Source organism: Sus scrofa, chromosome 7, assembly GCF_054392235.1.
Source record: "Sus scrofa isolate SSC_HxYL_T2T_F1_AM1 chromosome 7, Sscrofa_HxYL_maternal_Yorkshire_Landrace_v2.0, whole genome shotgun sequence".
Taxonomy (NCBI): Eukaryota; Metazoa; Chordata; class Mammalia; order Artiodactyla; family Suidae; genus Sus; species Sus scrofa.
Window position 1 is genome coordinate 65,380,896 of NC_139389.1, and position 16,491 is coordinate 65,397,386.

Here is a 16,491-nt window from a genome sequence, read left to right on the forward strand (position 1 = left end):
TTTTAATTTGCTAAGACTTGTTTTGTGACCTAACATATGATCCAGCCTGAGGAATGCACCATATGTACTTAGGAAGACTATGCATTCTGTTACTGTTATAGCCTCGTGATTATTTGAGTCTTTTATCATGATACAATTACCTTCACTTTCTCATTTAAAATTCTGACTAAAAGTCTCTTTTGTCTGAAATGAGTATGGCTACACCCTATTGTCTTTTAGTTTCCCTTTACACAGAGTATCTGTTTCATTCCTTCAGTTTCAGTCTGTGTGTTATTAAAGCTGAAGTGTGTTGTAGCCACCATATATTGAGGTAGTTTTTTTTTTAACCCATTCAGCTACTCTGCATTTTGATTGGAGAATTTAATCTGTTTACATTTAAAGTAATCACTGATGGGTAAATACTTGCTAAAGCCATCTTACTGTCTTTTGGCTACTTTGTAGTTCCCTTATTTCTTTTGTCCTCTTCTAATCCCCCCCTTTATGTTTTTGATATTGCAATTTACTACCTCTTATGATACTATGTAACAATTTAACCAAGTATTGTAGTTATAGTTATTTTTTATACTTTTTTTTTTTTTTTTTGGCTGCTTCTGAGACATGTGGAGGTTCCAGGGCCAGGAATTGAACCCAAATTACAGCCGTGACAATTCTGAATCTTTAACTACTAGGCCACAAGGAACTCTGATACTTTTGACTTTTAACCTTTACCCTAGAGTTAAGTGATTAACACACCACATTATTAGAGTATTACAAATTTGATCTTTATTAGTTTTATATTTTCGTGTTACATTCTTTCATTTCAGCTGGAAAAATTCCTTATAGCACTTATTTTTAAAATTGTTATTATTATTTTTTTATGGCTTCACCCATGGCATATAGAAGTTCTCAGGCAAGGAACTAAATCTGAGCCACAGCTGTGACTTATGCCACAGCTGCAGCAACACTGGATCCTTGAACCCACTGTGCCAGGCCAGGGATCAAACCTATGCCTCTGCAGTGGTCTGAACTATTGCAGTCGAATTCTTAACCTACTGTACCAAAGCAGGAACTCCTAGCACTTTTTATAAGGGAGAGCCAATGTGATTAATTCCATCAGATTTTGTTTATCTGGGAATGTCTTAATTTTGCCTTCATTTCTGAAGGACAGCTTTGCTAGGTAAAATATTCTTGGTTGGCAGTTTTTTTTCTTTGAGCACTTTGAAAATTTTGTCCCATTCTCTCCTGGCTCATAAAGTTTCTGTGGAGAAATGCACTGACAACTTTATGGGGCTTACCTTGAATGTGACAAATGTTTTTTTGTTGTTGTTCTAGTTGCTTTCAAAAATTCTTTGTCTTTGATTTTATACAGTTTTACCATAATGTGTCTTGGAGATCATTTGGGGTTCAAATTTGGGGGGCACCAAGGAGCTTTAAGGACTGGATGTCCAAAACTCTTCCCAGATTCCTATGCTTTCTCAAGAGATTCTTTCTTCTCCTAATTAGTCTCCAATAATGCAAAGTTTTTTCTTAATAGTAGACCATAGTTCTCATCAGGCTTTCTTCACTCTTTTTCTTTCTTGCTCAGGCAAATCTTAGATCTCCTTTTTTGGGGATCAGTTGCTGGAAAATTGTGCTCCTTTGGTGGCATCATTTTTCCTTAATATCTTACATTACTGTCTTCTTGTTTAAAGAAGCCATTACTTCCTCTTTACTAAGTAGCTTTGGGAGAAAAATTAATTTGGTCAGCCCTGTTGGGGATTCTAAGGCTTCTCAGAACTTTTCTATGGATACATTTGCTCCACACTTCTTGTTCTTCTTCTGGAGCAATTGTTAAGGTTATATGCTGTCTCTTGAACCTCCAAAACCAGGCCACGTGCTGACAGCCTCCCTTTCACTTTCCCTAGGGTGGTGCTGAATGTCTGCGTTTGGGTGATTTTCCTCAATTCGCCAGAGTTGGGCCAGCTTTCTATACATGCTCATTAGTCATCTGCAAAGGTTTCCTCTTGCTGCTGTCAGAGCATGCACTGGCAGCTGGCCAGAGGGGGTGAGTCTGTATGGATGAGATCCTGGGGTACTTGTGGTCCAGTTAAGGTGATTCCCAGGTGAGGTTCCCCTAGCATCCATGAACAGGCTTCCTGATGGAGTCCACAATATGGTTAATAGGATCAATGTCCCTTTGATGTTCTCCAAAAGCACTGGCTGCTATTCTCCCAATTATACCCTATCCCTTAGTCACACAGCACATCTCAGTATTCAGGATGGGGCTTCTAGGTCTCTTTGGTAGAATATTGTATAGCTGGGGAAACTAGACTCTAATATACTTTCACATTTCCCCATAGGAGAAATTATAGCCCAAGATGGTGTCTCATGGCAATATGCTGTGCCTCCATGTGGGAGGACTGACCCTGGTGAAGAGACACTTCCTCTTATTCTCTTCAATGTATTAAATCTCATTTTTTTTTTTTTTTGGCTCCAACAGTGTGCTGGAACTTCTCTGTTGGACCCCTGGGTCTAAATTTGTGCTCCTGGGTAGAGAGAAGACTAAAGAAAATGTTTATTCCAGGATGTTGATATATCACCAATCTCATTTATTTCTAGTTTAAAATTGATTTCGTTATTCTTATTTTTCTAAAGGACTTTTAGAATTATCTTGTAATGTTCCATAAAAAAGTTTACTGCAGTTTTAACTGAATTTTATTTATAGTTTCACTTGCAGAGATTTGACATCTTTATAAATCTTCACAATCATGAACATCACATATTTCTATTTATTGAAACATTCTTTCAACAGACTTTTCATCATTTTATTCCTACAAGTCTTATTTATTTTTTAAAGATTATTTCTAGGCATATAATAATTCTGTTGTTATTAAGAATGACATTAAAGAATTGCAGCTGTAGTGCAGTTGGGTTAAGAATCTGATTGCTGCAGAGACATGGGTTTGATCCTTGGGCCAGCACAGTGGGTTAAAGGATCTGGCATTGCTGCAGTGGTGGCCTGGGTTGCAGCTGTGGCTCAGATTCAATTCCTGGCCCTGGGAACTTCCATATGCCAAGGGTATAGCCATTAAAAAAAAGAGAGAATGACAATGAGGTTCTTTTTTTTTTTTTTACATTTCCAGTTTTTGATTACTGGTGCGTAGGAACACTTTATTTTGCCAAAAGGATCCTGTAACCAGTAATTTTTATCATCTTTTTGGTTTTAAGAATTTGTAGATTTCCTTGGATTCTTAATATAGACAAGCACTTTATCAGCAAATATACAATGCTGATTCTTTCCTGCTTACCTTTCATTCAGGCATAATGTTCAGATATGTTAGTAACATACTGATATGTTAGTAACATAGATATCAACCAATCAAAAGGTAGCACTAGCTTTAAACAATCCATATGTATTGCATGCAGATCAGCCAGATATCAGCACTGCTTTCTCTTGTTATACTGAGCTGGCCAGGACCTCCAGGACAGTGACTTAATGTCCCATTATTAAGTATGATGTTTCTTACAGGTTTTTGGTAATCACCTTAAATTAGGCTCTTCTTAAAATTAAATCTTTAAGATTGTTAAAAATTAGGAAGAAGTACTGAATTTTAATTTAAGCCTTTTCTGTTTCTATTGACACTGTTTTTCTCCTTTAAGATGATGTTTTACATTAATTTATTTTAGATGTTATATCATTCTTTCATTCCTGTAATAAATAGTTTATTATGCTGTTAGTAAATTTTAATTCTCACAAATGAAAGTAAGATATGTAATCCTACCCATATTTTTCTAAGAAGGAAACTGAAGTTTTCTATAAAGGTTAATAATATGGCTAAACTCAAAGAGCTACTACATGGTTGATCTGAAATTTGAATTCAGTTCCATAACTACCAAGTCTGTGGTCTTAATACCTGCATTATATCGAACCAACATCTGCTGACTACCTACTGATTGCCATGAGTTTAACATAAATTATTTCATTTAACAGCTACACAATCCTTTGGGCTATGTCACCATCACACATTTTACTGATAGGAAAGAATGAAGCCCAGAGAGATTAATTAGCTGTCCAGGGTCACAAAATAAAGAGGCAGTAGGTTCTAGGTCCATGCCTTTAACACTGCTCTCATCTCCTTCCTTAATACCCTCCCACTGATGGTCCAATTTTGACCCACATCACATGCAACTTTCAACAATCCTCTGTTTTTTCATAGATCCTGGGAATGGAATAGAGAACAACATAGATTATTTAATTTATTCTAAAGCAGAGTTTCTCCAAATGTCCATTTAGGATTCTCTAATATCAGGAAAAAAGTGAATTCCCATGGACATGGTGGTGCTAGGGAGTATACACCTAGTAATAGCAAGAAATATCTTCATGAGTATTTCATTTCAAAAATTTAAAAATTTTGCATTCTTTCCCATGATATCTATGTTTATTTTAACCAGAAAATATTGTTTCCTATATTATTTTCTATTGAGGAAAAGAGTTTTCTAGCTGTCTTACTTCATACACAAGGTATCTGCCATAGAGTCTATTAATGTAAAAAAAAAAAATGAGCTGAACTGAAGATAGCTAGCATCAAGGTCCTTATACAGGCAATTTCTCATTTTTTAGTGTCACTATTTCCGAGAACCCAGACTTATATAAATGCGGTTAAAAACAGTAAGTGTTTACTCACTGTATCCAGCAATCAATCACTAAGGTGAGTCCAAGAACAGAATATTGCCAGAGAGGTAGCATGATGGATACTGTCAGGATGCTATGGGCACAAACTTCAATAGGCACATCTTACTGAGAAGTGACATCACTCATGTGATATGCTGGGCTGCAAGGGTCTCATATACAGTATTGTCTATTTACTTACTATTTTAAATTACAGCAACAATGTACTCTATAAGAACTTTACTAGTGAGGAAAGAACTCTAAAATTTGTACTCAATATTATCAGTGGCATTGCTATTTTTAGAAATGTAAATAAATTAAGTAATTCATCCTACATCTGGCTCTCAAACTTCATTTTCATGACATTTCTTGCTAATATAACAACTGACATGCCTTGCTGAAAATTTATCAATTATTTGCCACAAAGTATTTTTTGAAGAGATAATACTAAAATGGCCTTTTGCACAAAAACCTAGGAGTGTTAAAAAATTTTAATGATTTTTTTTGTCTCTAGTATTTGCATGAAACTGACACTCCAGGGACGTGTACTTCGTATCTAACAGCTTTGAGAAGCCTCTCTTACAACATTCTAGGGAAAGGTGGTTCATCACAGTGTATCAGCATTCCCCTAGCCAGATGAGTAGTGAGCTTGGTTCTGATTTCTCATGCCTAGTTCTCTTGAAGCACACCATAATTTCTCTATTTCAGAGAAGAAATGACAAATAACTACCAAAAAGTATGTGGCTAGGATATAGTTATAAGCAACTCTAATGTTCTATGGTTTTTGGTCAAGGACCTGAATACTTTTCTGAATGAAGACCTGCACGCTGAAAGCAAAGACAGTTAACCTCTTTTTAAACTAAATCCTTTATATGTGATATTTTTCTAAGCAGAAGATAACATGCAGCTGTTTTTCAAGATATGAGACATGGCTTGATATGAAACAGGTTGATTCTCAGTTACACAACTAGCTAACTGAAGTGGAACAGCCATTTCCCAAAATTATGATATAAGAGACATTATTTTAATAGCCTTCCATTCTGTAATTTATTTTAAAAATATGATTAAAACGACACTAAAAGGACTATGTCATTCAAAAATAAGAAATTAGGTAATTAAGAGAAACGCTTCTGCTGAAAACCACCCCCAAAAGCTGAATAAAACATTTTTTATTATTCTAAATGAATTAAAGCTACCAGAGAGAGAACTGCAAGAAAAGGTAAAAAACAAGAGACAGAATCACAGCCTTCAAAGCTGCTTTTGCTGATCCACGAGAAACATTTACAAAATGACACAAATTAAACCATTCCAAACAAGAATGAAAAGTTTCATCCTCATAATAAACTTGAAATGGAAGTCAGCCAGTCAATCCACATTCCTGCAGCCTGTTTAGGACACCCAAGTGGCCTAGGGAACCTTAGGCCTTAAACATGAATTAAGATGGTTCCAGAAACATTATGCTCTTAGCACCTACCAAAAATAAATGGAAATACTTCCAGAGGAAGGAACCATCATATTAGGTCTCTAGTTATTCTTAAAAATTGTTCAAATACAATGATCACAAAACAAGAGTTAATAAATTTTAAAAGACTAAAATTATATGAAGTTATCTTCTCTGACCACAAAAGAATGAAATAGAAATCATAACAGAAGAAAATCTGGAAAATTCACAAGTATGTGGAAATTAAACAATACATTCTTGCTCAACTAACGGGTCAAAGAAGAAATCACAAGGGAAATTAGAAAATAAGTTTTGTTATATTTGCAATAAAATAGCAGTGCTAAATGGAAAATTTATAGTTGTAAATATCTGCTTTAAAAAGAACATAGAGGAGTTCCCACTGTGGTACAATGGGATTGGCAGCGTCTGTGGAGTGCTGGGACACAGGTTTGATCTCAGGCCTGGCACAGTGGGTTAAGGATCCCATATTGCCACAGCAGCAGTGTAGGGTTGAAACCAGCTGTGACTTGGATGTGATCCCTGGCCTGGGAACTCCACATGTTGCAGGACGGTCAAAAAAAGTTAAAAAGAACAGATCTCAAATCAATAACCTAACTTCACACTTTAAGGAACTTGAAAAAGAAGAGCAAACTAAACTCAAAGCTAACCAAAAATTAAAGGAAATAAAGATTAGAGTGGAGGAATAGACAATAGAAAAGCAAAAGAAAAATCAATGAAACCAAAGTTGGTTCTTTGAAAAAAATCAATAAAATTGACAAACCTTTAGCTAGTTTAAGGAAAAAGAGAAGACTTGAATGGCTAAAATCAGAAATGGGAGGGGGTGTGTTACTACTAACCTTACAGAAATAAAGATTATGAGAGCAAACTATGATCAATCATACGTCAGAAAATTAGATAACCAAGATGAAACAAATTCCTAGAAACCTGCACACTACTAACACTAACTCAAGAAGTAACAAAAAACTGGAATACATTTGCGACAAGAAACTGAATCATATGGGCTCACTGGTGAATTCTATCAAACATTTAAAGAGAAATTAACAAAAAACCTTTTCAAATTCTTCCCAAAAATAGAAGTGGAGGAAATACCTCCTTTTTCCTATGAGGCCAGATCATCCCGATACCACAGTTAGACAAAGACACCAAAAGAAATTTCAGACTAATTCCCCCTATGACTATAGATTGAAAAGTTCTCGACAATTACAATTATCAGCATGTAACGAAAAATTAAAAGGTTAAAAAGGAAACAAAACATAAGAAAGCATATGTAAAAACACACACGTGAGATACTGAGATTATTAGAAAAACACTGTAAAATATTTTCTGTGCATAAAAAAAATAAACATGAAAATATCTGCAAAAAACTAAGTAATTATAAAAAAGGTCATAGATACAGAAAAGAGCAAAAAGGCTTGCTGGACATGTAAAATAAAATAGTATGGCTACAATTAAGAATTTAATGGATTGTTTCAAGCACTATCAGAGATAACTGGGGAAGAATAAACTAAAACAGAAAAACTAGAAGAAACTCATATATTTACAAAACTTTGATTTATGATAGAGGATGAACCAAAGAACAGTAGGGAAAACTAGTCTTTTCAATAAACGGTGCACAAAAAATTAAGCACAAAGATGGAAAAAAAATTAAACCTCATAAAAAGCGGAAAAATAAATTCCAGATGGATAATAAACTAAAAGTAAAGGCAAAATTATAAAATTTCCAGAAGAAAATAAAGGAAAAGACTTCTTGACTCAGGAGTGGGACAGCAGTTTATGATGACTGAGCAAAGACTCTTAACCATAAAATACTGATAAATTTTTCCATACTAAAATTAAGAAATACTATATGATATCATTTATATATGGAATCTAAAAAATACAACAAACTAGTAATGCATATAACAAAAAAGAAATGGACACACAGATACAGAGAACAAACTAGTGGTGACCAGAAGAGAGGGAAGGTGAGGTAGAGGAAATACAAACTATTATGTATAAAATCAGCTACAAGAATATATTGTACAACACACAGAATATAGTCAATATTTTATAATAACTATAAATGGAGTATAACCTTTAAAAGTGTGAAACAGGAGTTCCCATCATGGCACAGCAGAAACAAATCTAACTAGGCACCATGAGATTGTGGGTTTGATCCCTGGCCTTGCTCAGTGGGTTAAGGATCCAGTGTTGCTGTGAGCTGTGGTGTAGGTCACAGACGTGGCTTGGATCTGGCATTGCTGCGGCTGTGGTGTTGGCTGGCAGCTAGAGCTCCGATTCGACCCCTAGCCTGGGAACCTCCATATGCTGCAGGTGCGGCCCTAAAAAAAAGACACACACAAAAAAGTGTGAATCACTATATTGTACACTTGTAACATATAATGTTATAAATAAACTATACTTTGATTAAAAAGAAAGAACTTCTGTTCATCAAAAGAACCAAAAGAGAGTAAACAGAGAGCTGAGTAATACATTTAATACATTTGCAAAACCTAGGACTGGAATTCATAATATAAAAATCAGTAGAAAAATGAGCAAGATTTGAACAGGCATGTCATAAAAGAAGAACTCAAATGGCCAACCAATATGAATAGGAGCCCAAACCCATCTGACAATAGAGATGTACATTAAACTACTCCAAGTATACTACTACATACCCATAGGATTAGAAAAAATTAAAAAGTCTGATAATATCAAGTGTTAGAAAAGGAGAAAGTAACAGGATTTTTATACTCTGCTGGCAGTGCAGTGGCTTGGTGCAATTTCTTTAGAAAACAATTTAGCATTACCAAGAAAAATTAAAGCTATATAAACCCTGTGACCCAGGAATTCCATTCCCTAGGGAAATTATTGCCCATGAATACAAAGATACATGTTTAGAAGCACATTTTTCATAAAAACAAACCAAATGCCCATCAATGGTGAAATGGATAAATACCACTGTGTTAAATTTATACAATGATACAATATATAGCAGTGGGGGGGAAAAACCCTCTACAACATCATAAATTCTTAAATACATAATCTTGATTGAAGCGAGATAGAAAATTACAGAGAATAGCATTCCATTTATATGAAGTTCAAAACCAGACATGTTTAAACTAACATATCATTTAGGGACGGACCCTTAGGGGATAAAACCATAAAGAAAAGAAAAAAAATGTGGTTTTGAAAATATATAGGAATTATTTATCCAAATATTAAGAGAAAGGTATGACTGGCAAAATAAATGTAGGTGGGTTGGAGGGGACTGAGATGCTGGCAATGTTCTATTTCCCAACTTAGTAGTCACTGGGTTTTTTTGGCTGTTATGATTATTCATCTTTCTGAGCAAGTGTTTTACATAAAGTTCTGTATGTTATATTGCATGAAACAAGGAGATTTTAAAATAGTCCACAGAGATTTAATCTGCATAATCATAATAGAAAATATGACAAATTATTTAAAAAACATTTCTACAAACTAGCAGTATATGTATTCATCATTGATTTTTTATGATTATAAACTTATATAATAAAAGTAACTGAACATGAAACCATGGCATTTAGCATCCTGGCTATGATAACTTTTTTTTTTAATTCAATGAACTTTACTATATTTATAGTTGTACAACCATCACCACAAGAACATTTCTATTTTAAACCCCCAGTCCATCACTCCTGGGCATCTATCCCGAGAAAACCATGACTTGAAAAGATACATGTACCCCAATGTTCACTGGTGGCACTATATACTATAGCCAAGACATGGAAGCAACCTAAATATCCACTAACAGAGGCATGGATAAAGAAGATGTGGTACGTATATACAATGGAATATTACTCAGCCATAAAAAAGAATGAAATAATGGCATTTGCAGCAACATGGATGGTCCTAGAAACCGTCATTGATTTTTTACAACATATTTATTTGCTTTTAAAAGAATACTTTTCATAAGGAAGCCAAGTAAGTAATTTCAGACAAGATGGCTAAAATAGAGTGTTTTTATTTTATTTTTTTTACTAAGATATGGTTAACATAAAATGCAAATTTAAGTATTCGGTTCGATGAATTTTGGCAATTGGACATAACTGTATAACAAAACCTAAAACAAAATACACAAGTCCATCCTTCCTTCTTTCCTTCCATACATTAAATTTCTGTGTGATTTCTCAAAACAATTGATTCCATTTTCCTTATACTAGTTGTCTAATACAAGCTAACTGAAGAAGGCATGAGAAACATTTTCATTTTACTTTGTCATATATTTGTCACCTTCTGACAAAACATGGGTGTCACACAAGCTATATACAGTTATTTGTCAACTGCTATGAGGAAACAACTACGTAAGCTGAGAACATAGTGAAAAGATCAAAATAAGAGGTTCCTATGATTGAATGCTTTCCAGTTCCTCCCACCAGAAGCACCCCAGCTGAAAATGAGAGAAGCAAAGCCAAATGCAACCATGAGGTTTGGAGGATGGGCAGTGTCTAGAAGAATGCCAAGACAATTTTCTGAACACAATCAGGTTGAAAAAGCTCTTAGGAATAGTAGTTTATCTTCACCAAGGCATATATTAAGTAGCCACAAACCTCAGTTGGCAAAAAGTAGAAAAAAAGAGGGTGGGGTGAGGAACAGTTTCCACCTTTCTATCTTCCAAACTTATTTGTTGGTGGAATTTTGCAAGATGAATTTCAAAAACATCAAAGCATGATGGGATTTGCTATAGGTATCACAAAGTCAACTGTGATTTGACATCTCTCAATTCGGTTAAATTATGAATGCTGTCAGTTATATGGTTTACTTACTCAGGTTTGAGAGAGTCACAGCTGAGTCCCTATTTAAATTTGGCAGGATTCTAAAAAAGTCAGGAAAGGCAATTGGACAAATTCCATGTCCAATCCATCTGCTTAAACTGTTTACTTATAGTAACAGCACACAAATGTCTCATGTTACTGATAAACCACAGAAAATTTCTGGGATGCTGTTACTATCCAAACTTAAATGTAATGTTCATCATGGCAGAGTAATGAAAAAAGTAAATGCAAGTACAAATCACATTTACTTAGACCAAATTTAATACCACGGCAAGAGTAAGGAAAGTGCCTCTGCATATACAAGAATGTTTTAGAAACTCTTATTTGAAATAATTAAACATTCCTGCAACAAAAGTGTTTTCAGGGCAATTTATTTTAACTTAAATGTTAATATAATTTTATGTTGAACATAACAAGCATACAGAAAGTCAGAAAAATTAGAAAACACTTAGTACAATTTAAATAATAATTATAATTTGAAATTAACATCACCATCCTAACCTAAAACATGGGTTGTTCTTGCCACTGTTTTACTGCAGATAGTCCTAGACTCCATTTTTTTTCTGCACTAGTTCTGCAACAAAGTTGAAGGTACTACTCAGCATCTCATCTACCTCTTTTTGGATCACTAATTGTACCCAGATCCAAAATGCCATGTTCCCAGATCTTGGCCCAGTGATTTTTCACTACTTTCTTAGCAACTGAGTTCCAGTTTATATTTTGTCTAGATTATTAATTATCATCAGTGAGAGGACTATTCTGAATTACCTCCTCTGTCACTACTGTTAGGTCCATAACCATATATATTTTCAAGCTTGTCTTTTATCCCTTAAAACATAAAAAAAACCCCAACAACACATAGTTTTATGATCCGTGTCTGGTATTTATAAAGCCTTGCAGTTCTAGTTTCTCCTTAAAACTTATAATAATGACTTACCTACTTTTGGGCTTGTTTTTTGACTGTGAATACTTGTTCTTATAAAATTACTTGACAGATATTACTTGAGGCCTAGGATAAAGGCATTTTCTTCCAATTAGGACTTGCATTTCCTTCTGCCAGGTTCCTCAGGGATACCACTAATCAATCTAGGACTACTTTACATTTGAAATAATATTGGTGGTGTGAATTTGGACTGCAAATCTATTCCAGGGCTGGATTATGGTTATAATTTCTGTACTCTGCTGAGGCACTTTCTTTTTAGTCTCTGAGGGCAGGTAAGAAGGTTCACGATTATGTCACAGAATAGGCTACGGTGGTTTTATCTTTGTGAAGAGAAAAATCACCTATTAGACTTCATAATTTAGGTAGCCCTTAGGCTTTTACTTTTGTCCCCTGACCCCACAAGGATTGCAAAACTGAAAAACATTTGCCAGCACATCACCCAACTTGGCACATGTTCCTGGGGCATTCAGTTATAAGCACAGGAGTCTAAATTCTTGCTTTTCCTTTGGCATGATAATTCTTTATTTTTTCCTTAGCTCTTTGATGTTTTTAAGAAAATAATTTTTAATTTTTTTCCAGCATTTCCAGGGCTTTTTGTTGGCAGAGTTAGGCAAGTCCCCTAGAACACCATATTTATTATAGAAGTAGCTGCAGTTTGTTAAAAAGCATAACACAGAGTTCCTGTTGTGGCTCAATGGTTAACGAATCTGACTAGGAACCATGAGGTTGTGGGTTTGATCCCTGGCCTCGCTCAGTGGGTCAAGGATACAGCGTTGCCATGAGCTGTGGTGTAGGTCGACGACACAGCTCAGATCCTGCATTGCTGTGGCTTTGGTGTAGGCTGGCAGCTACAACTTCAATTGGACCCCTAGTCTGGGAATCTTCATGTGCTGCAGGTGTGGCCCTGGGGGGGGGGGGGGACAAAAATAAATAAATAAATAAATAAAAAGCATAACACATTTAACAAAGTTTACAAACATTTTATCTCTGAACAGAATCAGAAAACCCCAAAAGCCAGAATAGACCTGAGACACACAGTAAGTACTACAAAACCCAGGTCTCCTCCGTTTCCTGATCTCTTTTGTGACAAGAGCATTTTTGTGTATCACATGTTAAACCTGCTAATGTAGTCCTTGGAACTTTTGAAAAATTATCTAAGGAAAACTTTGTCAAAGAAGTAACAGAAAGCATCAGTGTGTTGAGGTCTAAATTGAGAGGACAAAGACCTCAAGATTAGTCTCTCAACTTTCCTCAGTAAGTGATCACCCAAGCTCCACCACAGTCCCACCCCTGTCACTTCTATGCTGTCTTCAAATCCTTCACTGGGTACTTGGCTTTGGCGTTAATGATTCTGTTACTCCAGGCAGTTTTCCAAACAAAAAAGAATGGTTATTTATAATTCCTAGACTGAAATCATAAATATCATCAGCAGAATTATACTGAAATGCCAGTATAACTCTACGAACAGAATTCCATATAGAGTGAGTCTGTCTTGGCTAGGTAAAAACGATTTTAGTTATAAAAGTAGCAAAAGGATCTTATTGTAGGTAAGTTTAGACTCTTTGGTGGTCCTGCGGTGTATACTCTGAGGACAGCTTTGCAGCAAGGTTCCTGACACAGACCATTTAGACTGGGAGCCAGACTACATTTTTTTCTTCCTCAAATTATAAGGAATCGGTAGTATTCCAGTAAATTGCCCCTTTGTGAATGAAATAACTTTAAAATTTCATACTGAATACCTTTTTTATACAGAACATTTTACTTTTTCCTCAAAAATTCTGTAATTACTTCAGTCTAAAACAATATTCATGAGATAAGGTGCACATGGTAGTATCTTTAAGCAAATGCCTATTACTTCAATGTATTAAAAATAAAAATTAATCAGTATCTGCTAATTTTAAAACAGACATTTTTCCAAGGCATATTAAACCTCCAGATACTCCATCTAGCATATGTATGACAACCATCAGTTTCTGAACTCTCATACTCTGAAAAGGACGTGTTATACAAAGAACAATATGGCTTTGCCATAATGTCATAGTGAATATGTTGCTCTCAGTTCCTATAGAAAATTGTATTGTCTGATACCAGAATACAGCTGAGCACTATCTTGTAAAGTTGTTCATTCAGGTGACTGAAAACCTAGTAATTCCAACCATGAGGCATATGCCCTATGCTGCAGCATTGATTTCTCCAAGTACAGTCCACGGACCAGCAGCATCAGTGTCATTCGGGAACTTATTAGAAATACAAACTCTTGAGACCGACTCCAGACCTACTGAATCAGAAGTCCAAGGTGTTTTAACAAGTCCTCTAGGCGATTCTGCTGCAGACTAAAGTCTGAGGCTCACTGCTTTAGAGAAATTCTTGTTCACTTGCTCCAATACGAGAATGGTTTGAGACGTACTGCCTTTTATCTTTCTCCCACTCTCCCCTGCACACACACACACACACACACACACACACACTCTCTCTCTCTCTCTCTCTCTCTCTCTCTCTCTCTCTCTCTCTCTCTCTCTCTCTCTCTCTCCCCCTCTCTCTCTCCCCCTCTCTCTCTCTTTCTCCCTGAAAATAAACATCCACTGTCAGGAGAATGAATTTAAAAACTGTAGTACTAACACAATGAAGTACTCACTATACAACGGAGAAACTAAAAATAGCTACATTTATAAGCTTTAATAAAACTTAGAACTATAAGTCTGAAAAAAATCACTGAAATCTAGAATGGGATATTATATAAAGGTCAAGTACAAGCAAAACTAAGTAATATGCCATTTAAATATATAAGTATGTGATAAAGCAATAACACTATTTTTACCAAAGAAAGGCTACCCCCTTTAATTCTGTACAGTATTTCTCTCAGAAGGAGCAGAGGCAGGGGGACAGGGTGAAGAAGGAACACAGAGGTAACCATAAATGTACTGGGAACAGTTTAGTTCTTAGGTTGGTCATGTGGTCACAGCTGTTCACTGTATTTACGTTATTTTTATCACTGGATTCTTTTGTATATATCAAATATCACACAATATATTTTAAGCCCAGAAAACAAAAAAATTGCAGCTAATAAACACAGATGGTCATTACCGTAAATAAAAAAATTAGACACCACCTAAGTGATATAAATTGTGTAAATTCTGATAGGTTCATCCAGTTACAAAGAATTTTTAAAGACATAAGAAAATATTTATGATAAAATCAGCCATATAAAATAGTGTAAAAATGTACAGTAAAAGGATTAGGGAAAAAATACAATAAAATGTCTATAGTGGGTATTACAAGGAGTTTAATTTCCTCTTTGTAACTTAAAATTTTCCACAGTGAATAATAAACACTATTAAAATCATTAAGGATTTTTTGAAGTTATCATTAAAACATTTAATGTCTCTAAGTCATTAAAGAAAACTGCCAAATATTCTATTGGAAACAGGAAGGAAATTGGTGTTTTGTAAAAATCTGTGATTTATGAGCTTTATAATTCAAAGTTTTATATTTTCTGCCATAAAACTGCTTATCTTTATTACTTTAATTCCATTAAAATAATTTCATGTTCTTTGCATGGGGAAAATATGACTGAGAAAACCATGACCTAAAGAATATATTTTTGCCATAGAGGACTTCAACTAAAACTAAGAACAATTTCGATTTCATTAGGAACAAGAAGAAAAAATATCCACCAATGTTTGACCAGCTTTTGAAAACACAGAAGAAACACATATACTGAAAGTCTGCCTTCTAGCCCGATGGCCTGTCATAATAGGAAAGAAACGTAAAGACTAAGGCCAGAGGTCAGAGATTAGTTACATACCTCTTTTTCCAATATTCTAGCGATCTCACCAAGGGTCCGATCTAAAGCAGAAACTTTATTATTTGCCCATGAAACACTGTCTTGTACTTGCAGTTGTTTTAGAAGATCTTTGGCTAATCGTTGAAGCCTTCGATACAAAATGAAAGAAGAGAATGACATGAATCAATCAGACTATGTTTCATTTCCTAAATATTTCATTTTCCTAAATATTTTGAAACAAAAGTTACTTTCATGATTGTATTAGAAACTGCTTCCTTCATAGAGAATCTAAGGGAATTTAAAAAATCCAAAAAAAAACACTCCTAAGGCTGGTATTACTTCATATTCACAAATACTAATTTAGTCCTTATAACACACAAGAGAACTACAGGACAGGAATGTCCATCTCTAGCACAGGGTAAGCGGAGCAAATGCTGCCATTGGTTTCAGCATAAACCTTAAAGTAGAATAGAACTGGAATTGGGGAAAAGGTGAGAGTATGATGGCAGAGAATATAATATCCTGGGCAGGTTTTCACAGTTTGATCTTCAAGGTAACCTTAGATATTAGAAGCACTGTAAAATCACAGAATGTCAAACTCCCCATGTTCCAATTTTTAGGCAATTTCAGAATTGCCTGCCACTGCTGTTGTCATTTACTTAGACAATACAGCAATTATTTGTTTTTCACCAAGAAAAACATACATTTTCTAGGCTGTAGAATTCTTTAGTAAGGGGACTGAATGCATTATTTCTTTGAAGCCTTTACTTCTTCTGTTTCATACACCTCACTCTTCAAGTAATTCGTCTCTCCTTTCCACTTAGTTGCCTGGACATCTCACCAAGAGACACTCACCAGACATTCTCCCAGACCACTCCA

The 16,491-nt window shown here is 35.0% G+C and overlaps 1 protein-coding gene across 7 annotated transcripts in view; it reads right to left on the bottom strand.

The window, feature by feature from the left end:
* The window catches only part of SCAPER (S-phase cyclin A associated protein in the ER), a 428,719-nt gene that overhangs the window by 208,778 nt on the left and 203,450 nt on the right, over positions 1-16,491 (bottom strand). For all 7 annotated transcript variants that reach the window (XR_014810514.1, XM_021099014.2, XM_021099012.2 and 4 more), the window contains one exon: positions 15,634-15,760. Coding sequence is in view for 6 of the 7 variants with exons in the window: in XM_021099014.2 (XP_020954673.1) it covers positions 15,634-15,760 (127 nt within the window). In the remaining variant the exon portion in view is untranslated. The remainder of the gene's footprint in view (positions 1-15,633; positions 15,761-16,491) is intronic.